The 16,558-nt window shown below is 46.9% G+C and overlaps 1 protein-coding gene across 1 annotated transcript in view; it reads right to left on the reverse strand.

Moving 5' to 3' along the window:
- Positions 1-3,991: 3,991 nt before the first annotated feature.
- Positions 3,992-16,558, reverse strand: part of LCA5 (lebercilin LCA5) — a 32,446-nt gene continuing 19,879 nt past the window's right edge. The window contains exons 7-8 of the mRNA XM_040349999.1: positions 9,429-9,582; positions 3,992-4,869 (exon numbers count right to left, since the gene is read on the reverse strand). Coding sequence (XP_040205933.1) covers positions 4,121-4,869; positions 9,429-9,582 — 903 coding nt within the window. The 3' untranslated portion in view covers positions 3,992-4,120. The remainder of the gene's footprint in view (positions 4,870-9,428; positions 9,583-16,558) is intronic.

A 16,558-nucleotide genomic window follows, 5' to 3' on the forward strand; every position in this document is an offset into this window, starting at 1 on the left:
ACATATTGTCCAAATAAGGAACACAAGGAAACACTTCAGCGGTGCGTGGCGGTCTGCGGAACCCCAAAAGGTACTGACACGGAGGTGTCTCCGCCACATCCTCAATTTTTAGAGTCTCGCGCACCGCAGAAACAAGAGCTCCAACAAATTCTTGCCAGCAACTGACTGCAGCAGAGTCATCCTCACTATCCATAAGGGTTAAGCCCGCATTCTGACATAACAGAACCAGAAAAAAACAGCGATTCTGTGTCAGAGACATCCCCAGAAGCAGGCTCAGGGAGGGTGCGCTTTTTACCCCCCATCCGGGCACTAGCTGCTTCAAACCTGGCAAGAAACCCAGGACAGCCAACATAACAGATGTGGCAGGGGAAGGGGCGTTAAGGGTTAACTCAGGCATAGCTGGAGAGGGAGACCTGGCTCAGGTTCCATAGTGTCAGCACTGAGTCACCCACCCTGCAAGGCAGGACAAAAAAAAACCCACTGGTCACCTCCTTGCTGCTATTGCAGAGCATGGGGGACCCTGGTACTCACCACCCTACCCAGCTGCAGAGAGAGCTGAAAACCTGAGGTGTGCTCTGATGTGCTGGCTGTGATGTGTCTGTCACCTCAGGGAAGAATCACAGCGTTTCACAGCACTAAAACTGTCACAAGAGACCAAGAGATTTCTAAGATGGCCACCGTCTGAGGTAAAAATCACCTCATAGAACACAGCAGCACCCCCCAGAGTAACAACACAGTCCCCCAACAACACACGGGCCCCGGTGGTAATAAAGAAAACCCAGGAGGCCCCCCTTCACAGCCACTACACAGTCAGAGGAAGGGGAGAGAGGAAAGCAGGGCAGACCCTCAGTCGACCTCCCAGGGAAAATACCAGCCAGACCACTTACCTGAGTAAGGGGCCACTACTTACCCGTCCTGCGACTACCCGGCTGGAGGTATCCCAGACAGAACCAACGTCCGTAAACGGCTTGGCTGTCGGCCAGACACACTGTGACAAAGCCATAGAGACCGGACATATGTGTGCCCTAGAACCGAAGTTCCCCGGCCGCCCCTGGAGCAACGGGGCCTGTCGTGGACGTCCCAAAGCTGAGCTAAGGGCCGGCACACGCTCGATGGCCGAACATGGGGGGACTACAAGGGTCGAGGACCCAGCCTGTCACCCAGTCGGCTGTTGATAGAAGAATCACAGGATTCAAAAATGCAGGAACAAAATAATAAAAGCGAGAAAAATCGCAAGAAAAAAACTCCAGAGTACAGGGACTCCAGAAGTGCCTGACTCCTCTCCTATCGTTAGGCAGAAAAAGACTGAGGCTCCTAGAGCAGGGTGTGGGTTATGCCTGGGGGAGCCACACCCCCTGGGAGAAGCGGCACAAAGGAAAGGTTTTAACACTTTAAGTGCTGTTAAAATTCTGCCTAAACTCTCCGGGTAGGAAGACGCATTACCCTAATGTCAAAGAAGGCTGTGTCCATCTATGAACGGAAGAGAAACAGGTGTGGCTGCTAGTGACCTGTCATTATGGTGAATGGGGTGGCAGCCACTCCTACCTGCCGAGAGCTGCAGGAGGAACTTCCGTTACCGGCCATGCAACATTTTCTCACTTGGTGCCCCTGCTGCTGCCATTGCAAAGATGGCAGCCCCGGCATTCCTCCAGATGTGCATTTGCCTGGCTTGTCAATGCAGGCTGCTGCAGCTTCTCTGCTTGCACAGCATCCCCAGTGTCTCTGCAGATGTGAATTTGCTGTGCTTCACTGTGTTGGGTGTCGCAGCTACTGTGTCCCTACAGATGTGAATTTCTCAGGCCTGTCTGTGTCCGCCACCACCGCGGCTGCTGTGCTTGCACAGCATCCCTTCAGATGTTCCAGGGTAGCATGCCAAACTCTCAGGGGCCACCCGCGGGTTGGACACCCCTACTGTAGAACCTAAATTAAAACATTACTACAGCATAACAGTTCTCTATGTACACTGATCATTTAACCCCTTTCCTGCCCACAATTTGCACATTAACATTCTCTGGTATGATGCCATATGCCGAGTATACTCTTAAAATATTCCCCTCTGCTGTAGCCAACAGCTTGGAATTGCCTAGCTGACAATCAGGATCATGTGATCACTATGTCCAATATAGAAGTTTGTTGAGCCAGCACCAACTGGCTGAAAAAGCTTTAAAAAAAAAAAAAAAAAAAGCCAAAGGCTCAGGGGCAGAAAGTTATTCAAACAGTGACTGCATGGGATCAAAATCAGTCACTTCTGTTCAGGTATTCAGACAGCTGCAGGTGCTGTAGCTTTTGGAATAAACCAGTGGGCAGAGGATATTTCTCCACTTGTGCTTTAGCATGGATGGGGGGGGGGGGCTGAATGGTATGGGCTGGCCTAAAAAACATGAAATAGCCTCACTATAACATCAGAAAACATACATCTTAAAATGTTTTATTTTATTCCAATGATTTTAAAAAACGGGAATAAAAACAACAACACGATGCATGTTGCCACTCCTCCTCAGCATGTCAGCCTTGACATTAGTGGGCATAACACACAAACAAAACATGCCTCTCATTGTGTACAGTTATCTTACAGCAGGACAATCACAGAAAGATACATTGGCTATCTGGTTACAGAGATTAAGTTATTAGCATAATAGCAGCCCTTCCAGCTTCAGTAGCCAATACACAATTGATATCAGATTAAAGTTCACAGAATATCAACAGCTCTGGCACTAGAAGTTGTAAAATACGTTTTCATTTGGACCAGAGTTCTTTCGTGAGCAACAAACCCCTCTTATTTTAAACAATAAAACTGAAGTTTTTGCAACATGAATTTATTGCAAAATCAACCCGTACAACCTTAACCCCCTGGCATCACCTGCAAATAAGCGGCCTCTCGGTACTTGGGCCTTGGCACAGAGCGGCTGCATATTTGTGTCTATTAGTGTCAATACAGCTGTGCCGAGAGCGTGTGCCCTGTGCGCTCTCAACACAGTTACCAGCGGCTAAGTGAAAGCTTTCCGATCATGTAACCACCATGACAGCCAATCATGATCGTAATTACCGGCCCGCCTCCCAGAATCCTAAACCCATTAAAGGCCCAAGAGGCGCCAGCGCCAAGGGGTTAAAGCGTATATAAACCCAACATTTTATATTTCTGATATGTGCATGCCGTACCATGTACTTATATGAGAAAGTCTTCTGTACTCTTTGAATTGCTTCCTTTGTGTGAAATCCCTGGCGTTAATGCCAGTCACTCTGCTTTCCCATCAAAAACTGGCCACACTGGAGAGAACATCGTCGTCAGTTCTCCATCTGTGCTGGAACTCGGCCTGCTTTCCTACAATAATCAGACTTGTCCCGATATGAACATTTAGGCCAGTATACACCTTGGGACGAAGGCTGGGAACACAAGAAGTCTGCGATTTGAACATTTGTCCCTGGATGCATATTGCCCTAAACGTTAGTATTGCTAGGGTTCACACTTGTGCGATGCGGAAACCCTGCGAATCCATTGCGGGTTCCCGCATCACACCCGACTCGCACGGCAGTTCACACTGCCATATGTGAACTGTTGGGGAGTGTCAATATATTGTTAATGATTTTAATTTCAGCTCGCATATCGCACTGCGAACTGTCAGTTTGGCCATGAATTGGATCGCATAGGTGTGAACACCCATGTGATCCAATTCTGGTGTGGACCAAAAAAAGGGGGAGTTTGGTCGGAATGTGATGCGATTTCAGCCATACTATCTGTATGGCTGAAATCGCATCGCACGGATATCGCATGTGATTTGCACTGTAGTGTGGTGCGAATCACATGCAATATCGCACAGCGCACTAGTGTGAACCGGCCCAAAAGCACTATCCAGCTGCAGCAGCTGTCAGTCTCTCAAAGTTTTCCAGTTTTTCTGCAGTGGGTTAGGATGGCACGCACCTGTGCCCTCCGGCTGCAGCTAAAATGTCAGAGCCCCATGTGTTCACTTAAAAAGTATTTAAACTAATCATAGATATTTGGAATAATTTATTAATTGACACCAAACATAAAATATGGCCAGTTAAAATAGTATACAATGCCCGTGACATTGACTGTTAAAAAGTAAGTGATTAGGCACATACATGTCTATAAATCACATTTCTATAAAGCTACTTCTTCAATTTCATCCTCAAAGGAATCAATAGCTTTTACTATTGGCCTTCCGGGTGGGTGCTGTGTGCGATGTCTCATAGCTTTGCCATCACTAGTGAAGGGCGTGTCACTTTTTCCTTTAAGTTTGTGGTTTTGCTCCCAGGTCAGAGCGTTGTTAGTGTCATTGTCAGTCAATCTATTACTGCTGGAAGAAAAAAATGTTTGATCAATGCCTTTTGAAACAGAAGGAAGTACAGTAGTGGAGCTACCGCCAAAGAGCTGTTCCATTAAATTTGATTTATTTTCCTTCTTTAAATCCAGCTTGGTGGTGCTTATCATAGGCTCTGCAGATGCATTTTTCTTTTGGCTGTTACCAGGCGATCTTCCTTTCCCAAAAGATGGGGTATAGCTCCCAAATGTAATATCGCTTGTGCTGTCAACTGGAATTTCACTTCTACGACTTCCATTGACTGGAAGTCCATTAAAAAGATTCTCCGTTGGCTCAGAGAACTTGAATGTTTTTTGTTTGGTATCTAACATGTCAGTTTTACCTGCAGCATCCCCAAGAGGTATGGCAGAAATAGGTTTAGTGGAATCAGAGTAAAATGGGTCCTGGTTCTCTCTGTCAATTTCAAACATTTTTGCAAGCAAAAGTTCCTTTCTAAGTTTGTCTTCTTCAGGTTTGTTTATAGTTTCTTTCTGTAGAAGCTTATCTTGCTCTTCTCTCCTTTTTCTTTCCAACTCTTCTTTTTCCCATTCTACAAACATTGTAAAACAAAGTACACATTCTAAACTGAACTATATATGGGCCATGCAAAAGATTAAAATAATGCCATACAATTTCACCAGATTTGTTTCAATTGCAATGAAAAGGACTCCTTTCCAGCCAATATTTTGACAAAAAAAATTACTTCTGCTCTATATTACCCCTGGCGTTGTACAGATACTCATTACCAGCTATAAAAAATGCATTTTAAAAACATGAGCAGGAGCTGGATCACAATAACTGTCTGGAACCGATCCCCTTTCCTCCTGCAGCAGCTGAAAGCTGGCTTATTTTCCTCTTCAGCTGCTGCAAGAGGAAAGGGTATCAGTTCCAGTATATGCCGCCCTGCTGCCCCTCCTGTCCAGGTTTCCCACCAGATTTCCCTCCTTTCCTCTCTCGCTGGATGCTACGGGGATGTTTCAGGATGGAGAGCCTAGTATTATTGTTTACCATCAAAGGAGCGAGCTTTCAAACTTCTGAGCTCAGAGATACTGCATCAGGGGAGAGAACGCACATGTGAAAGTGTTTGAATCAGAGAAAGAGCTTTCTCTTGTGATGGTGAATGCGAACAGTAACAGCTAGGCCTTGCCTAGTAATATCCTGGGAGTTTTCAGGTCTGGCTTCTTGAGGTACGTAAATGGCCTTAACCACTTGCTTACTGGGCACATATACCCCCCTCCTGCCCAGGTGAAATTTCAGTTTTCGGCACTGCGTCGCTTTGACTAACAATTGCGTGGTCGTGCGACGTGGCTCCCAAACAAAATTGACGTCCTTTTTTCCCCACAAATAGAGCTTTCTTTTGGTGGTATTTGATCGCCTGTGCGGTTTTTATTTACAATATTTTTTACTTGTTGCTATAATAAATAGCCCAATTTAAAAAAAAACAAAAAAAACACTTATTTTCTCAGTTTAGGCCGATACATATTCTTCTACATATTTTTGGTAAAAAAAAAAAAAAAAAAAAAAATCGCAATAAGCGACTGGTTTGCGCAAAAGTTATAGCGCCTATGAAATAGGGGACAGAATTATTATTTTTTATTATTTTATTTTTTTTACTAGAAATGGCGGCGATCTGCGATTTTTATTGGGACTGCGACGTTATGGCGGACACATCGGACACTTTTGACACATTTTTGGCGCCATTCACATTTATACTGCGATCAGTGCTATAAATATGCACTAATTACAGTATAAATGTGACTGGCATTGAAGGGATTAACACTAGGGGGTGAGGAAGGGGTTAAATGTATTCCATGCATTGTGTTCTAACTGTAGGTGGAGGGGGGTAACCGATCTATGTCCCTATGTACAAGGGAGACAGATCGGTCTCCTTTCCAGAGACAGGACGCTGTCTCTGTGTAAAACGGCAATGAGAGATGATCTCATATGTTTACATATGAGATCATCTCTCATTGGCCGCACAGATCGCATCGCAAACGGCCACTCTGATTGGCCATTCGCGGCGATCTGTAATTGGCTGTGTCCAAGGGACACGGCCAACACAGAGTTTCCCCGCTGCGCGCACTCGGAACGCGCAAAAGGGGCGGACGTCAATTGACGTCCACTTGGATTTTCGGATCCGCGCTGTAGCCGTCATTTGACTATAGCGCGGATCCCAAGCGGTTAATTGACATAGGCATTTTTTTTTGTAAAGGTGAACTTACCCTTTAAAGACAGGGGTCAGAAACCTATGGCCCGCCTCCGTATCAAAAATTTCCAACCTGCCAGTGCATGTGATAAACTTACTTGCACCCGGCCCGTGGATATTTTAACCCCGGTCAGTGGACGCCCCTCCTCTCCCGCAGCTCACCCTCCTCTCCCGTCCCACCAGGAGCCCCAAGTTACCAGCCTGAACAAAGCCATAAATCGCTTCCGTTTTACAGGAAACTTAAAAGTGGTTGTCAAGCCACGCTAACCTGTATACACCATCAGCACTGCCTCCTATTTTAGTATCCCCCCCTCGGTGTTATTTTTTAAAAATAAATAATGCAAATACCCAATTTCACTGCTGAAATTGCAATCACATGACTGGCCAGCTTCTTGTCTTTTTCTCCTCTGAGAGATGCAGTGGGCGGGCTGAGATTCAGCAGGAGCAGCAGGAGGGGGAGGGGCGGCTCACATACAGACAGGGAGAGAGGGGGGGGGGGGGCAGTACAAACAGGAACAGAGAGGAGAGCAGATAACAGGCTGCTGATGACAGGGGCACTAAAAAATGACTACAGTTTCTTGTCTCAGCAGCCATGATACACCGTGGTCACAGTTTACAGAGGGGTCAGGATCGGCCAGTTTTTTTTTTAGGTGTAACAAATGACACAGGACAAGAACTGTGTCATATAACATGCTTTAACGGCTTGCTGACCAGCCGCGGACATTATACTGTGGCAGTACGTTGGCTCCATTAAGCGGGATAGAAGGCCCAATCGCCCGCTGCATTTCGGGGGTGCCGATGCTCGTGACCGGCGGTCGAAATGACCACCAGCCATAAGCGATCGCGGGCACGAGAGGCAGAACAGGGATGTGTGTGTGTGTGAACACACAAATCCCTGTTCTGTGAGAAATGACAGATTGTGACTTCCCAATAGCTAAGAACCACGATCTGTCATTTCCTCTAGGTCAGTCCACTCCCCCCACAGTTAGAAACAAACCTAGGGAACAAAATTAACCCCTTGATTAACCCAGTGTTAACCCTTTCCCTGCCAGTGACATTTAAACAGTGCATTTTTATAGCACTGATCTCTGTATAAATGCCAATGGCCCCAAAAATGTGTCAAAAGTGTCCGCTGTGTCCGACATGTCGCAGTCCAGAAAAAAAAAAAAAAAAAATATATAGCAGATCGCCGCCATTACTAGTAAAAAAAAATCAAATAATAATAAAAATGGCATAAATCTATTCCTTATTTTGTAGACGCTATAACTTTTGCGCAAACCAATCAATATACGCTTATTCCGATTTTTTACCAAAAATATGTAGAAGAATACATATCGGCCTAAACTGAGAAAAAAAATGCTTTTTTAAACAGAACATTGTGTTCTTTTCAAGATTGTTGCTCTTTTTTTGTTTATAGCGCAAAAAAAAAAAAAACAAAAAAAAAAAAAAAACGCAGAGATGATCAAATACCACCAAAAGAAAGCTCTATTTGTGGGAAAAAAAGGACGCCAATTTTATTTGGGTGCATCGTCGCACGACCGCGCAATTGTCAGTTAAAATGACGCAGTGCCAAATCGCAAAAAATAGCCCGGTCATTTAGCAGCCAAATCTTCTGGGGCTGAAGTGGTTAAAGGAGCAGGATCCATTTATTTATTTTTGGGTTAACAAATACTTTAAAAAGGCGCCAAAATAACAGTATTCAAAACAGCCAAACTAGGCTAGAAGCCAAACTAGAAGCGAACGCATATGCAAGTCGTGACTGCAAATGTAAACAGCGTTCAAACCACACGTGTGAGGTATCGCTGCGATCATTAGAGCGAGAGCAATAATTCTAGCACAGGACCTCCTCTAACTAAACTGGTAACCTGTAAAAATATTTTAAACTTTGCCTACGGAGATTTTTAAGTACCGTAGCTTGTCGACATTCCACGAGTGTGCGCAATTTTAAAGCGCAACATGGGGGGGTTATGTGATGTAAAGGGGTCCAGAGGTACAGGGGCTGTGTATTGTAAAGTGGTCCAGATTATTATCTTCATTTATCAGCAGTTGAACACGGCCCTCCATGCATTGATATACATTGAATTCAGCCCTTAAAGCGGGGGTTCACCCTAAAGAAAAATTTCTAACATTACATCCAGCATAAGAACGACATTTACAGTATGCAGGTCTTTTTTTTTGCCGTACATACCATTATAGTGTGATTTTCTCCCCGGCTTCCGGGTTCTGATTCCCGCAGGACTGGGCGTTCCTATTCCTGGGTTAGATGATTGACGGGTTGTGAAAAAGTTCCCATGTCGCACAAGGCGCGTCACCAGTTTTCCGTAAATAGCCGAGCTGCGAGTCGGCGCTATACAGCGCCTGCTCCCGCCGTGTAGAGCTGACTGCACAGACGCCGTATAGCGCTGACTCGCAGCTCGGCTATTTACGGAAAACTGGTGACGCGCCTTATGCGACATGGGAACTTTTTCACCAGATGTCAATCATCTAACCCAGGGATAGGAACGCTCAGTCCCGCGGGAATCAGAACCCGGAAAGAAAAATCACACTATAACGGTATGTACGGCAAAAAAAAAAAGACCTGCATACTGTAAATGTCGTTAGTATGCTGGATGTAATGTTAGAATTTTTTTTTAGGGTGAACCCCCGCTTTAAGCGGAAAAAGGTTGCTGACCTCTGCTTTAAGAGAAAGAAACCTGTTGTGTTACTTTTTAGGTTTTTGCATTATTCTCATAAAATATCAGTCTTTGCACAGACTAGGTAAAGCTAAATCTATGTACCCCTTTAAATTCTGCAGCACCATGCCATAATTTAACTATGAACAGATATGGTCTTTTGCCTGTGGCAGAAAGATGTAGTACTTGAACAAAAAAAGATTCTTTGCTTCTTGTAAGCCTTTTCCTTACCTTCACGCAGCTTTCTTGCTTTGTCCTCCAAAATCTTTTGCTCTTTATCTCTGTTGCGCTTTTCTTCTAGATCACGTTTTCTTTCTGCTTGCTCTTTTCCTTTTTTCAGCTTTTCTGCTTCCTCTTTGATCTGCTTTGCAAGACTATCTTTCTCCTTGAGAAATTATGAACAAAATGTCTTAAGTAAACTTTCACTTGAATAGATTCTAAGCCATATGTGTGACAACAGTAGGTCAGATCTCATCGTACTACCACCAATATGTGACAAACGAATAAACTCACACCTACCTGGTTGACACTAGATTTAGTTAACTGCACAATTTATCGGTTACACACACCAAACAGCTGCCCCCATGAATTTTATTGGAACTGCAAGTAGTTTACAATATCTGTGATAACAATTATGACTTTGACAGACAGGGATGTTTCAGAGATTTAAAATATAGTAGTGTTCTTCAAAGAGAGAGTTTCTTTACATTCTAGCTTAGTGTATTAGAGATAAGTTTAAAGGGGAGTTCCAGCCATTTGTATGTTTATTAAAAGTCAGCAGCAACAAAAAGTGTAGCTGCTGGCTTTTAATAAACAGGCACTTACCTGCTCCAGCGCTCCAGCGACGCGCCGGCCGGGGCTCCGCTCCTCTCCCCCCCCTCCCCGCGTCTTCATTTTCAGTGTGGGCACCCGGCCGTGACAGCTTTCGGCTTCACGGCCGGGCACCCACTGCGCATGCGCGAGCGGCACTGCGCATGCGCGAGCGGCGCGGCCCGGCGCCGTGTAATTGGCCAGGAGATCGCCTAGGACCTGTGACGTGGCGATTAAGCTTAGTCGCCTACAGGAAGGAGGAAGTGGGACAGGAAGTCCCACTCGTGCTGAAGCCCCCACTCCCCCCCCAAAAAAATTACATGCCAAATGTGGCATGTAAGGGGGAGAGGAGTGGGTTAAGAGGAAGTTCCAAATTTGGGTGGAACTCCTCTTTAAAGCGGAGGTTCACCCAAAAAAAAAAATCTAACATTGTGCTCACTCTCGACATTGACAGTACGCTGATGTTTTTTTTTTTTGCCGTACATACCGTTGTATCGCTAATTTTCCCCGCCGGCTTCCGGGTAATGGCGTCACAAGTTGCTGAAAGAAGCCGAACTGCGCACCGACGGGGGAAGCTTTTGTCATCACGTCACTCACTTAGCCTGTGCATAGAAACGCCCACTCCCGTGGGAGCCACTACCCGGAAGCCGGCGGGGAAAATAGCGATAGAACGGTATGTACGGCAAAAAATAAATAAAAAACATCAGCGTACTGTCAATGTCGAGAGTGAGCACAATGGAATGTTAGAAAATTGTTTTTAGGCTGAACCTCCGCTTTAATTGAAAAGTTGTTTGTTGGAATATAATTCAAGATGTTTGTTATCAATACAAATAATTGCTGAAGTTGGCTTTAAAGTGGCCTTTGCCTGTCTTCTGTAAAAAAAGCAAGTTAGGCTTACCGGTAACTTGTTTTCCAGAAGTCTTTCAGGACAGCACCTCGAGATATTGGCTCCTCCCTCTCCACAGGAAACACCTTCAATCCAAGATCTTTAAAGGGAGGCTCCTCCCAGCACACATCAGTTGTTACCGAGAAACCTCCGGCCCCGGCTGGAACACATAAACACATAGGTTAGTCACAGCGTGGCACATTAATAATTATATATACGGGCGGGATGCTGCTGTCCTGAAAGACTTCTGGAAAACAAGTTACCGGTAAGCCCAACTTGCTTTTTCCCAGGGCGTCTTTCAGGACAGCACCTCGAGAGGATACCAGAGACTTACCACCCTAGGGCGGGACAACAGCTTGTAGGACCTTTCTGCCAAATGCTTGATCCATGGCAGAAATAAGGTCCAACCTATAATGCCGTACAAAGGTGTTAAAGCTTGACCACGTCGCCGCCTTGCATATTTGGTCCGGGGTGGCACCAGCTCTCTCAGCCCATGAGGTTGCAAGCGCACGTGTAGAATGAGCACAAATCCCTTCTGGCGGCACTAACTCTGAATGCAAATAAGCCTCCCTGATAGCTAATTTTAACCATCTGGCTATGGTGCCCCTTGAGGCCGGGTGGCCTTTTCTTTTGCCCCCAAATAAAATAAATAGTGACTCTGAACATCTGAAAGGCTCTGTTATTTTGAGATAGCATAGCAAAGCCCTTCTCACATCCAACATGTGAAAAAAAGATTTTCTCCCCCACGGGGTTGGAACAAAAAGTGGGTAGCACAATCTCCTGAGAGCGATTGCTCGCTGAGGCTACCTTAGGTAAGAATTTTGGGTCTGTTCTAAGCACAACCCTATCAGAAAATAATGAAAAATACGGTTCCCTTACTGACAGGGCCTGTAGTTCGCTAACCCTGCGAGCTGAGGTTATCGCGACCAGAAAAAGAACCTTCAAGGTAGCATCCCTAAGAGACGCATCACTCAAAGGCTCAAAAGGTTTTACTGCTAAAGCCTTTAAAACCACCGATAGGTCCCACTTAGGGAAGCCCTTGACCCGTGGCGGCCTAGCCCTAGTGAGGGCTCTAAAAAATCTGGCTACCAACGGCTCTGAGGCTATGGATCTTTCCAAGAAAACTGCTAAGGCGGACACCTGCACTTTTAGGGTGCTGACCGCTAATCCTTTGTCCGCTCCATCCTGAAGGAACTCTAGGATGGCAATAAGACTGCTCGGCTCCCTGGCTGAAGCATTACACCAGGACGTATATACTCTCCAAACTTTAGCATAGATGGCTCTCGTGACTTTCTTCCTGCTATTTAACAGGGTAGAGATCAGCCGATCTGAAAAACCTTTATCTTTTAAGATCTTCCTTTCAGAAACCAAGCTGCAAGGGAGAGTCTGGATACGTCCGGGTGGAATACTGGACCCTGCCTCAGAAGATCTGACCTGAGAGGAAGATGCCAACATGGTTCCGTTGCCATCCCTAGGATTGCTCTCTTGGGCCAGTAAGGAGCGATCAAAATAACTGGGACCCCTTCTTTCTGAATCTTTCTTAGGACTAGCGGGAGAATCTGGAAAGGGGGGAAAGCAAAGCAAAGGCGAAATCTCCATAGATGCGCCAGAGCATCTATCCCCAAGGACCCGACCCGCCTGTCCAGGGAAAAAAACCGAGGTACCTGGGCATTCTCTCTCGAGGCAAACAGGTCCACCTCCGGTTGACCCCACCTGTTGGAGATTTCTAGAAAGACTTCTGGACTCAATGACCACTCCGCCTCCCGAACCTGATGTCTGCTCAGAAAGTCTGCCACCACGTTCAGTGATCCCCTCAGGTGCACCGCTGAGAGGGATAGTAAGTTCTTTTCTGCCCACTGTAAGGTGCTTTCGGCCAACAACAGCAGGGGCTTGCTTCTGGTGCCCCCCTGTCTGTTTACATACGCTACAGCCGTAACATTGTCTGTCAACACCTGAACATGGTGGCCTACCAGATCTGGGGCAAACCTCTGTAGAGCTAATGAGATCGCTCGTAACTCTCTCCAATTTGAGGACCGAACCGACTCCTCTTTTGACCAGCAGCCCTGAATGAAATCCTTCTCTAAGTGGGCTCCCCATCCCCACGCACTGGCATCTGTTGTTAACCTTTTTTCCACCGGGAAAGACCACAACAGACCCCTCGAGAGGACCTGCTGGTTCTTCCACCAATAAAGGGATCTTTTTACCCGGGATGGAATCTTTACAAGATTGTCCAGGGAGCTGAGACTGTGATCCCAAGATCTTAGAAGAAAACTCTGTAAGCAACGGACATGCAGTCTCGCCCACTGTACTGCCGGCATGGTCGAGGTTAACACCCCTAAAGCCGACATTACCTGTCTTATAGTTATGGGCTGGTTGGACTGGAGCCGAGAAATGGTCTCCTGGACCTTGGCTTTCTTTTCTAGGGGTAGAAACATTTTCTGGCTCAAAGAGTTCACCTGATAGCCCAGGAAAATAATTTCTTGAGTGGTTACTAGAGATGATTTCTGAAGATTCAGAATCCATCCCAGAGATTCTAAGTGACTCTGAGCTTTGGACAAATCCATCAGCAGTTTTTCCCTTGACGGGGCAAAAATCAATAGGTCGTCTAAATACGGGATTACCGCCACCCCCTGTAAACAAAGCGGGGCCAAGGCCTCTGCCATCACCTTGGAAAATATCCGTGGTGAGGATGAGAGCCCGAAGGGGAGAGCCCTGTACTGTAGGTGTTGGACCACCCCTCCTCTCCTCACCGCTAGTCTGAGGTATCTCTGGGATTGCGGAGCGATTGGGATGTGCAGGTAGGCGTCCCTTAAATCTATTGACGCCATGAAGCAACCTGGTGTCAATAGATTCCTTACCGAAAAAATAGAGTCCATTTTGAACCTCCTGTACTTGACTGATTTGTTCAAGGGTTTTAAGTTTAAGATCATCCTGAACTTTCCCGTGGGTTTCCTCACTAGAAACACATGGGAGTAAAACCCCAACCCTTGTTCTGCCTGAGGCACCTGCACTATTACCCCCTGCTGAATAAGCTCCTTTAAAGAGGATTTCATGGCCAGGGATTTTAGTGGATCTTTTGGGAGGTTTGTTACCCGGAAACTTTGTGGTGGGGTCTCCGAAAATTCTATCTCGTACCCCCGGGACAAGGTGTTCAGAATGTAACCATTGGTGGTTATCTCTGACCACTGCGGAAGAAATTTCTGCAATCTTCCGCCGACCCGGGTCACCGAGTCATTGAGACTTCTGGGGCTGCGCAGGAGGATTGAAAAGGATTCCTTTTTTCTCCTTGCCCTTTTGGGCCGCCCAACCTCTCCTATCCCCCTGGGGTTTGTTGTTTTTGTCTTGCCCTCTTTGCGGACGAAAAAACCGTCTGGGAGGTTGCCTCTTTCTCTTGACGGGGAAAGATCTTTTCTTATCCGCGGTCCTATCCAAGATGCTATCCAACTCAGGACCAAACAAGAGGTCTCCTGAAAAAGGAATGCCGCACAACTTATTCTTTGATGCCGCATCCCCTGGCCAGGTTTTTAGCCATAACGCTCTCCTGGCGGAATTTGCCAGAGCCGCGGACCTAGCTGACATTTTTATAGCCTCTGCTGAAGCATCTGCAATGTAGGCTACAGCTGTGGTTAAGGTAGAAAAAGAATCCAGAATCTCTTCTTTCGATGAATCAGCTGAAATATGAGCTTTCAACTGGTTCATCCAGAACTCCAGATTCCGGGGCCACACATGTAGTAGCCATGGCAGGCTTTAGACCATTCATGGTCGATTGCCATGCCCTCTTTAAGAGTAGATCCATACGCTTATCCATGGGGTCCTTAAGGACCCCCATGTCTTCAAAGGCCAAGTCTGTTGACCTGGATACCTGCGAAAAAGCCGCGTCTAGTCTAGGAACTTTGTTTCAGACTGCTGCTGAATCTTCCTCAAAAGGAAAGCGCCTCTTATGAGCTTTAGGAAAAAAGGGCTTCTTTTCTGGATCCTGCCATTCTCTAATTATGGCCTCAGAAATTACTGCATGAACCGGAATGACCCGCCCTTTAGGTTCACCTAGACCCGCATACATGCGGTCATGTAAGGTTAAATCTCTTTTTTCCTCAGTCAGGCCCAAAGTAACCTGTATGGCCTTGATTAAGCCTTCCACTTCCTCCAGGGATAATTTAAACTTTGAGGGTTGTCCTATCACCTCCCCCTCTGATTCCTCTGAGTCCTCGCTACCGTGTTGGTCCCCGGGACCTGAATCCTCAACCATAACCAGTTCAGGTACAATCCCTGACTCCTGCGAAGATTGGGAAGTGGATGCTTGAGGGGTGGAAGGCGCAACTAATGAATCACGCATAGATTGGAACGTGCTCAATAGCTCTTTTTTCGCTGAGGAGATCAGATCATCCCGTATGGCGGCTGATTCTTCCTGAACTAAAACATCAATGCAAGCTTTACACAGTACTTTCTTCCAGCTATCGCTCATCTTTGATCTACATGATGGGCATTTTCTTCTAGTGTCGGATTTAGCCTGAAAAAAAGCACAGAAGAAAGTAGGGGGACCCTAATGAGAACCCTGTTCCCATATGTGGTCCCCTAGCAAAGGTGCACTAGTAAAAGACAGCAGCCAAACCAGTGCCCAGACAGGCCCCCCAAAGCCACTGGGGGGGGGAGAAAAAAAGTTGAGACCGACCCTCCACCTTAAGAAAAAAACTTAGGGCAGAAAAAACCAAAAGGAAGGACACTTACTGTGCTGCTTCCTGCTGAGGTCTTGCTGGTGCTTGTGCCTGTCCCCACCGCTGGATTCTCTGCCGTTTCCATCTCAGAACGCCAGCGCTTCACCCTGTGGCTTGTTACACCTTCTCCGGAGACCAAAAGCGCCGTTGCGCCGGACCGGAAGAAAGAAATCAGCACCAGCTCCCGCCCCGCCCCTTCCTCTAGCCGAAAGCGCCGGAAATGACGCATCACACCAGCGACCGCGCTGTATGCGCGGTCTCCCCCCCCCCAAAGCCACTGGGGGGGGGAGAAAAAAAGTTGAGACCGACCCTCCACCTTAAGAAAAAAACTTAGGGCAGAAAAAACCAAAAGGAAGGACACTTACTGTGCTGCTTCCTGCTGAGGTCTTGCTGGTGCTTGTGCCTGTCCCCACCGCTGGATTCTCTGCCGTTTCCATCTCAGAACGCCAGCGCTTCACCCTGTGGCTTGTTACACCTTCTCCGGAGACCAAAAGCGCCGTTGCGCCGGACCGGAAGAAAGAAATCAGCACCAGCTCCCGCCCCGCCCCTTCCTCTAGCCGAAAGCGCCGGAAATGACGCATCACACCAGCGACCGCGCTGTATGAAAAATAATGGCGCGAATCGCGCGCGCGGCCGCCGGACGCCCTCCCAGCTTTTCGTTGGCTCCACTGAGCACGCTACCGTGGAAGGGGGAGCCCGGCTACTAACCGCCACCGAACGGGTAGCGCGGGGAGCGGACGTCTCACAGGCAGATGCCTGATAGGTAAGAGGGAAGCGGTCCCACAGGACCACAAAAAAAATATTTACTCCCCTCTGGAAGGTGTTCCCTCCGGGTCGGAGGAAACACAAAAACTGATGTGTGCTGGGAGGAGCCTCCCTTTAAAGATCTTGGATTGAAGGTGTTTCCTGTGGAGAGGGAGGAGCCAATATCTCGAGGTGCTGTCCTGAAAGAC

Source organism: Rana temporaria, chromosome 4, assembly GCF_905171775.1.
Source record: "Rana temporaria chromosome 4, aRanTem1.1, whole genome shotgun sequence".
NCBI classification, from domain to species: domain Eukaryota; kingdom Metazoa; phylum Chordata; class Amphibia; order Anura; family Ranidae; genus Rana; species Rana temporaria.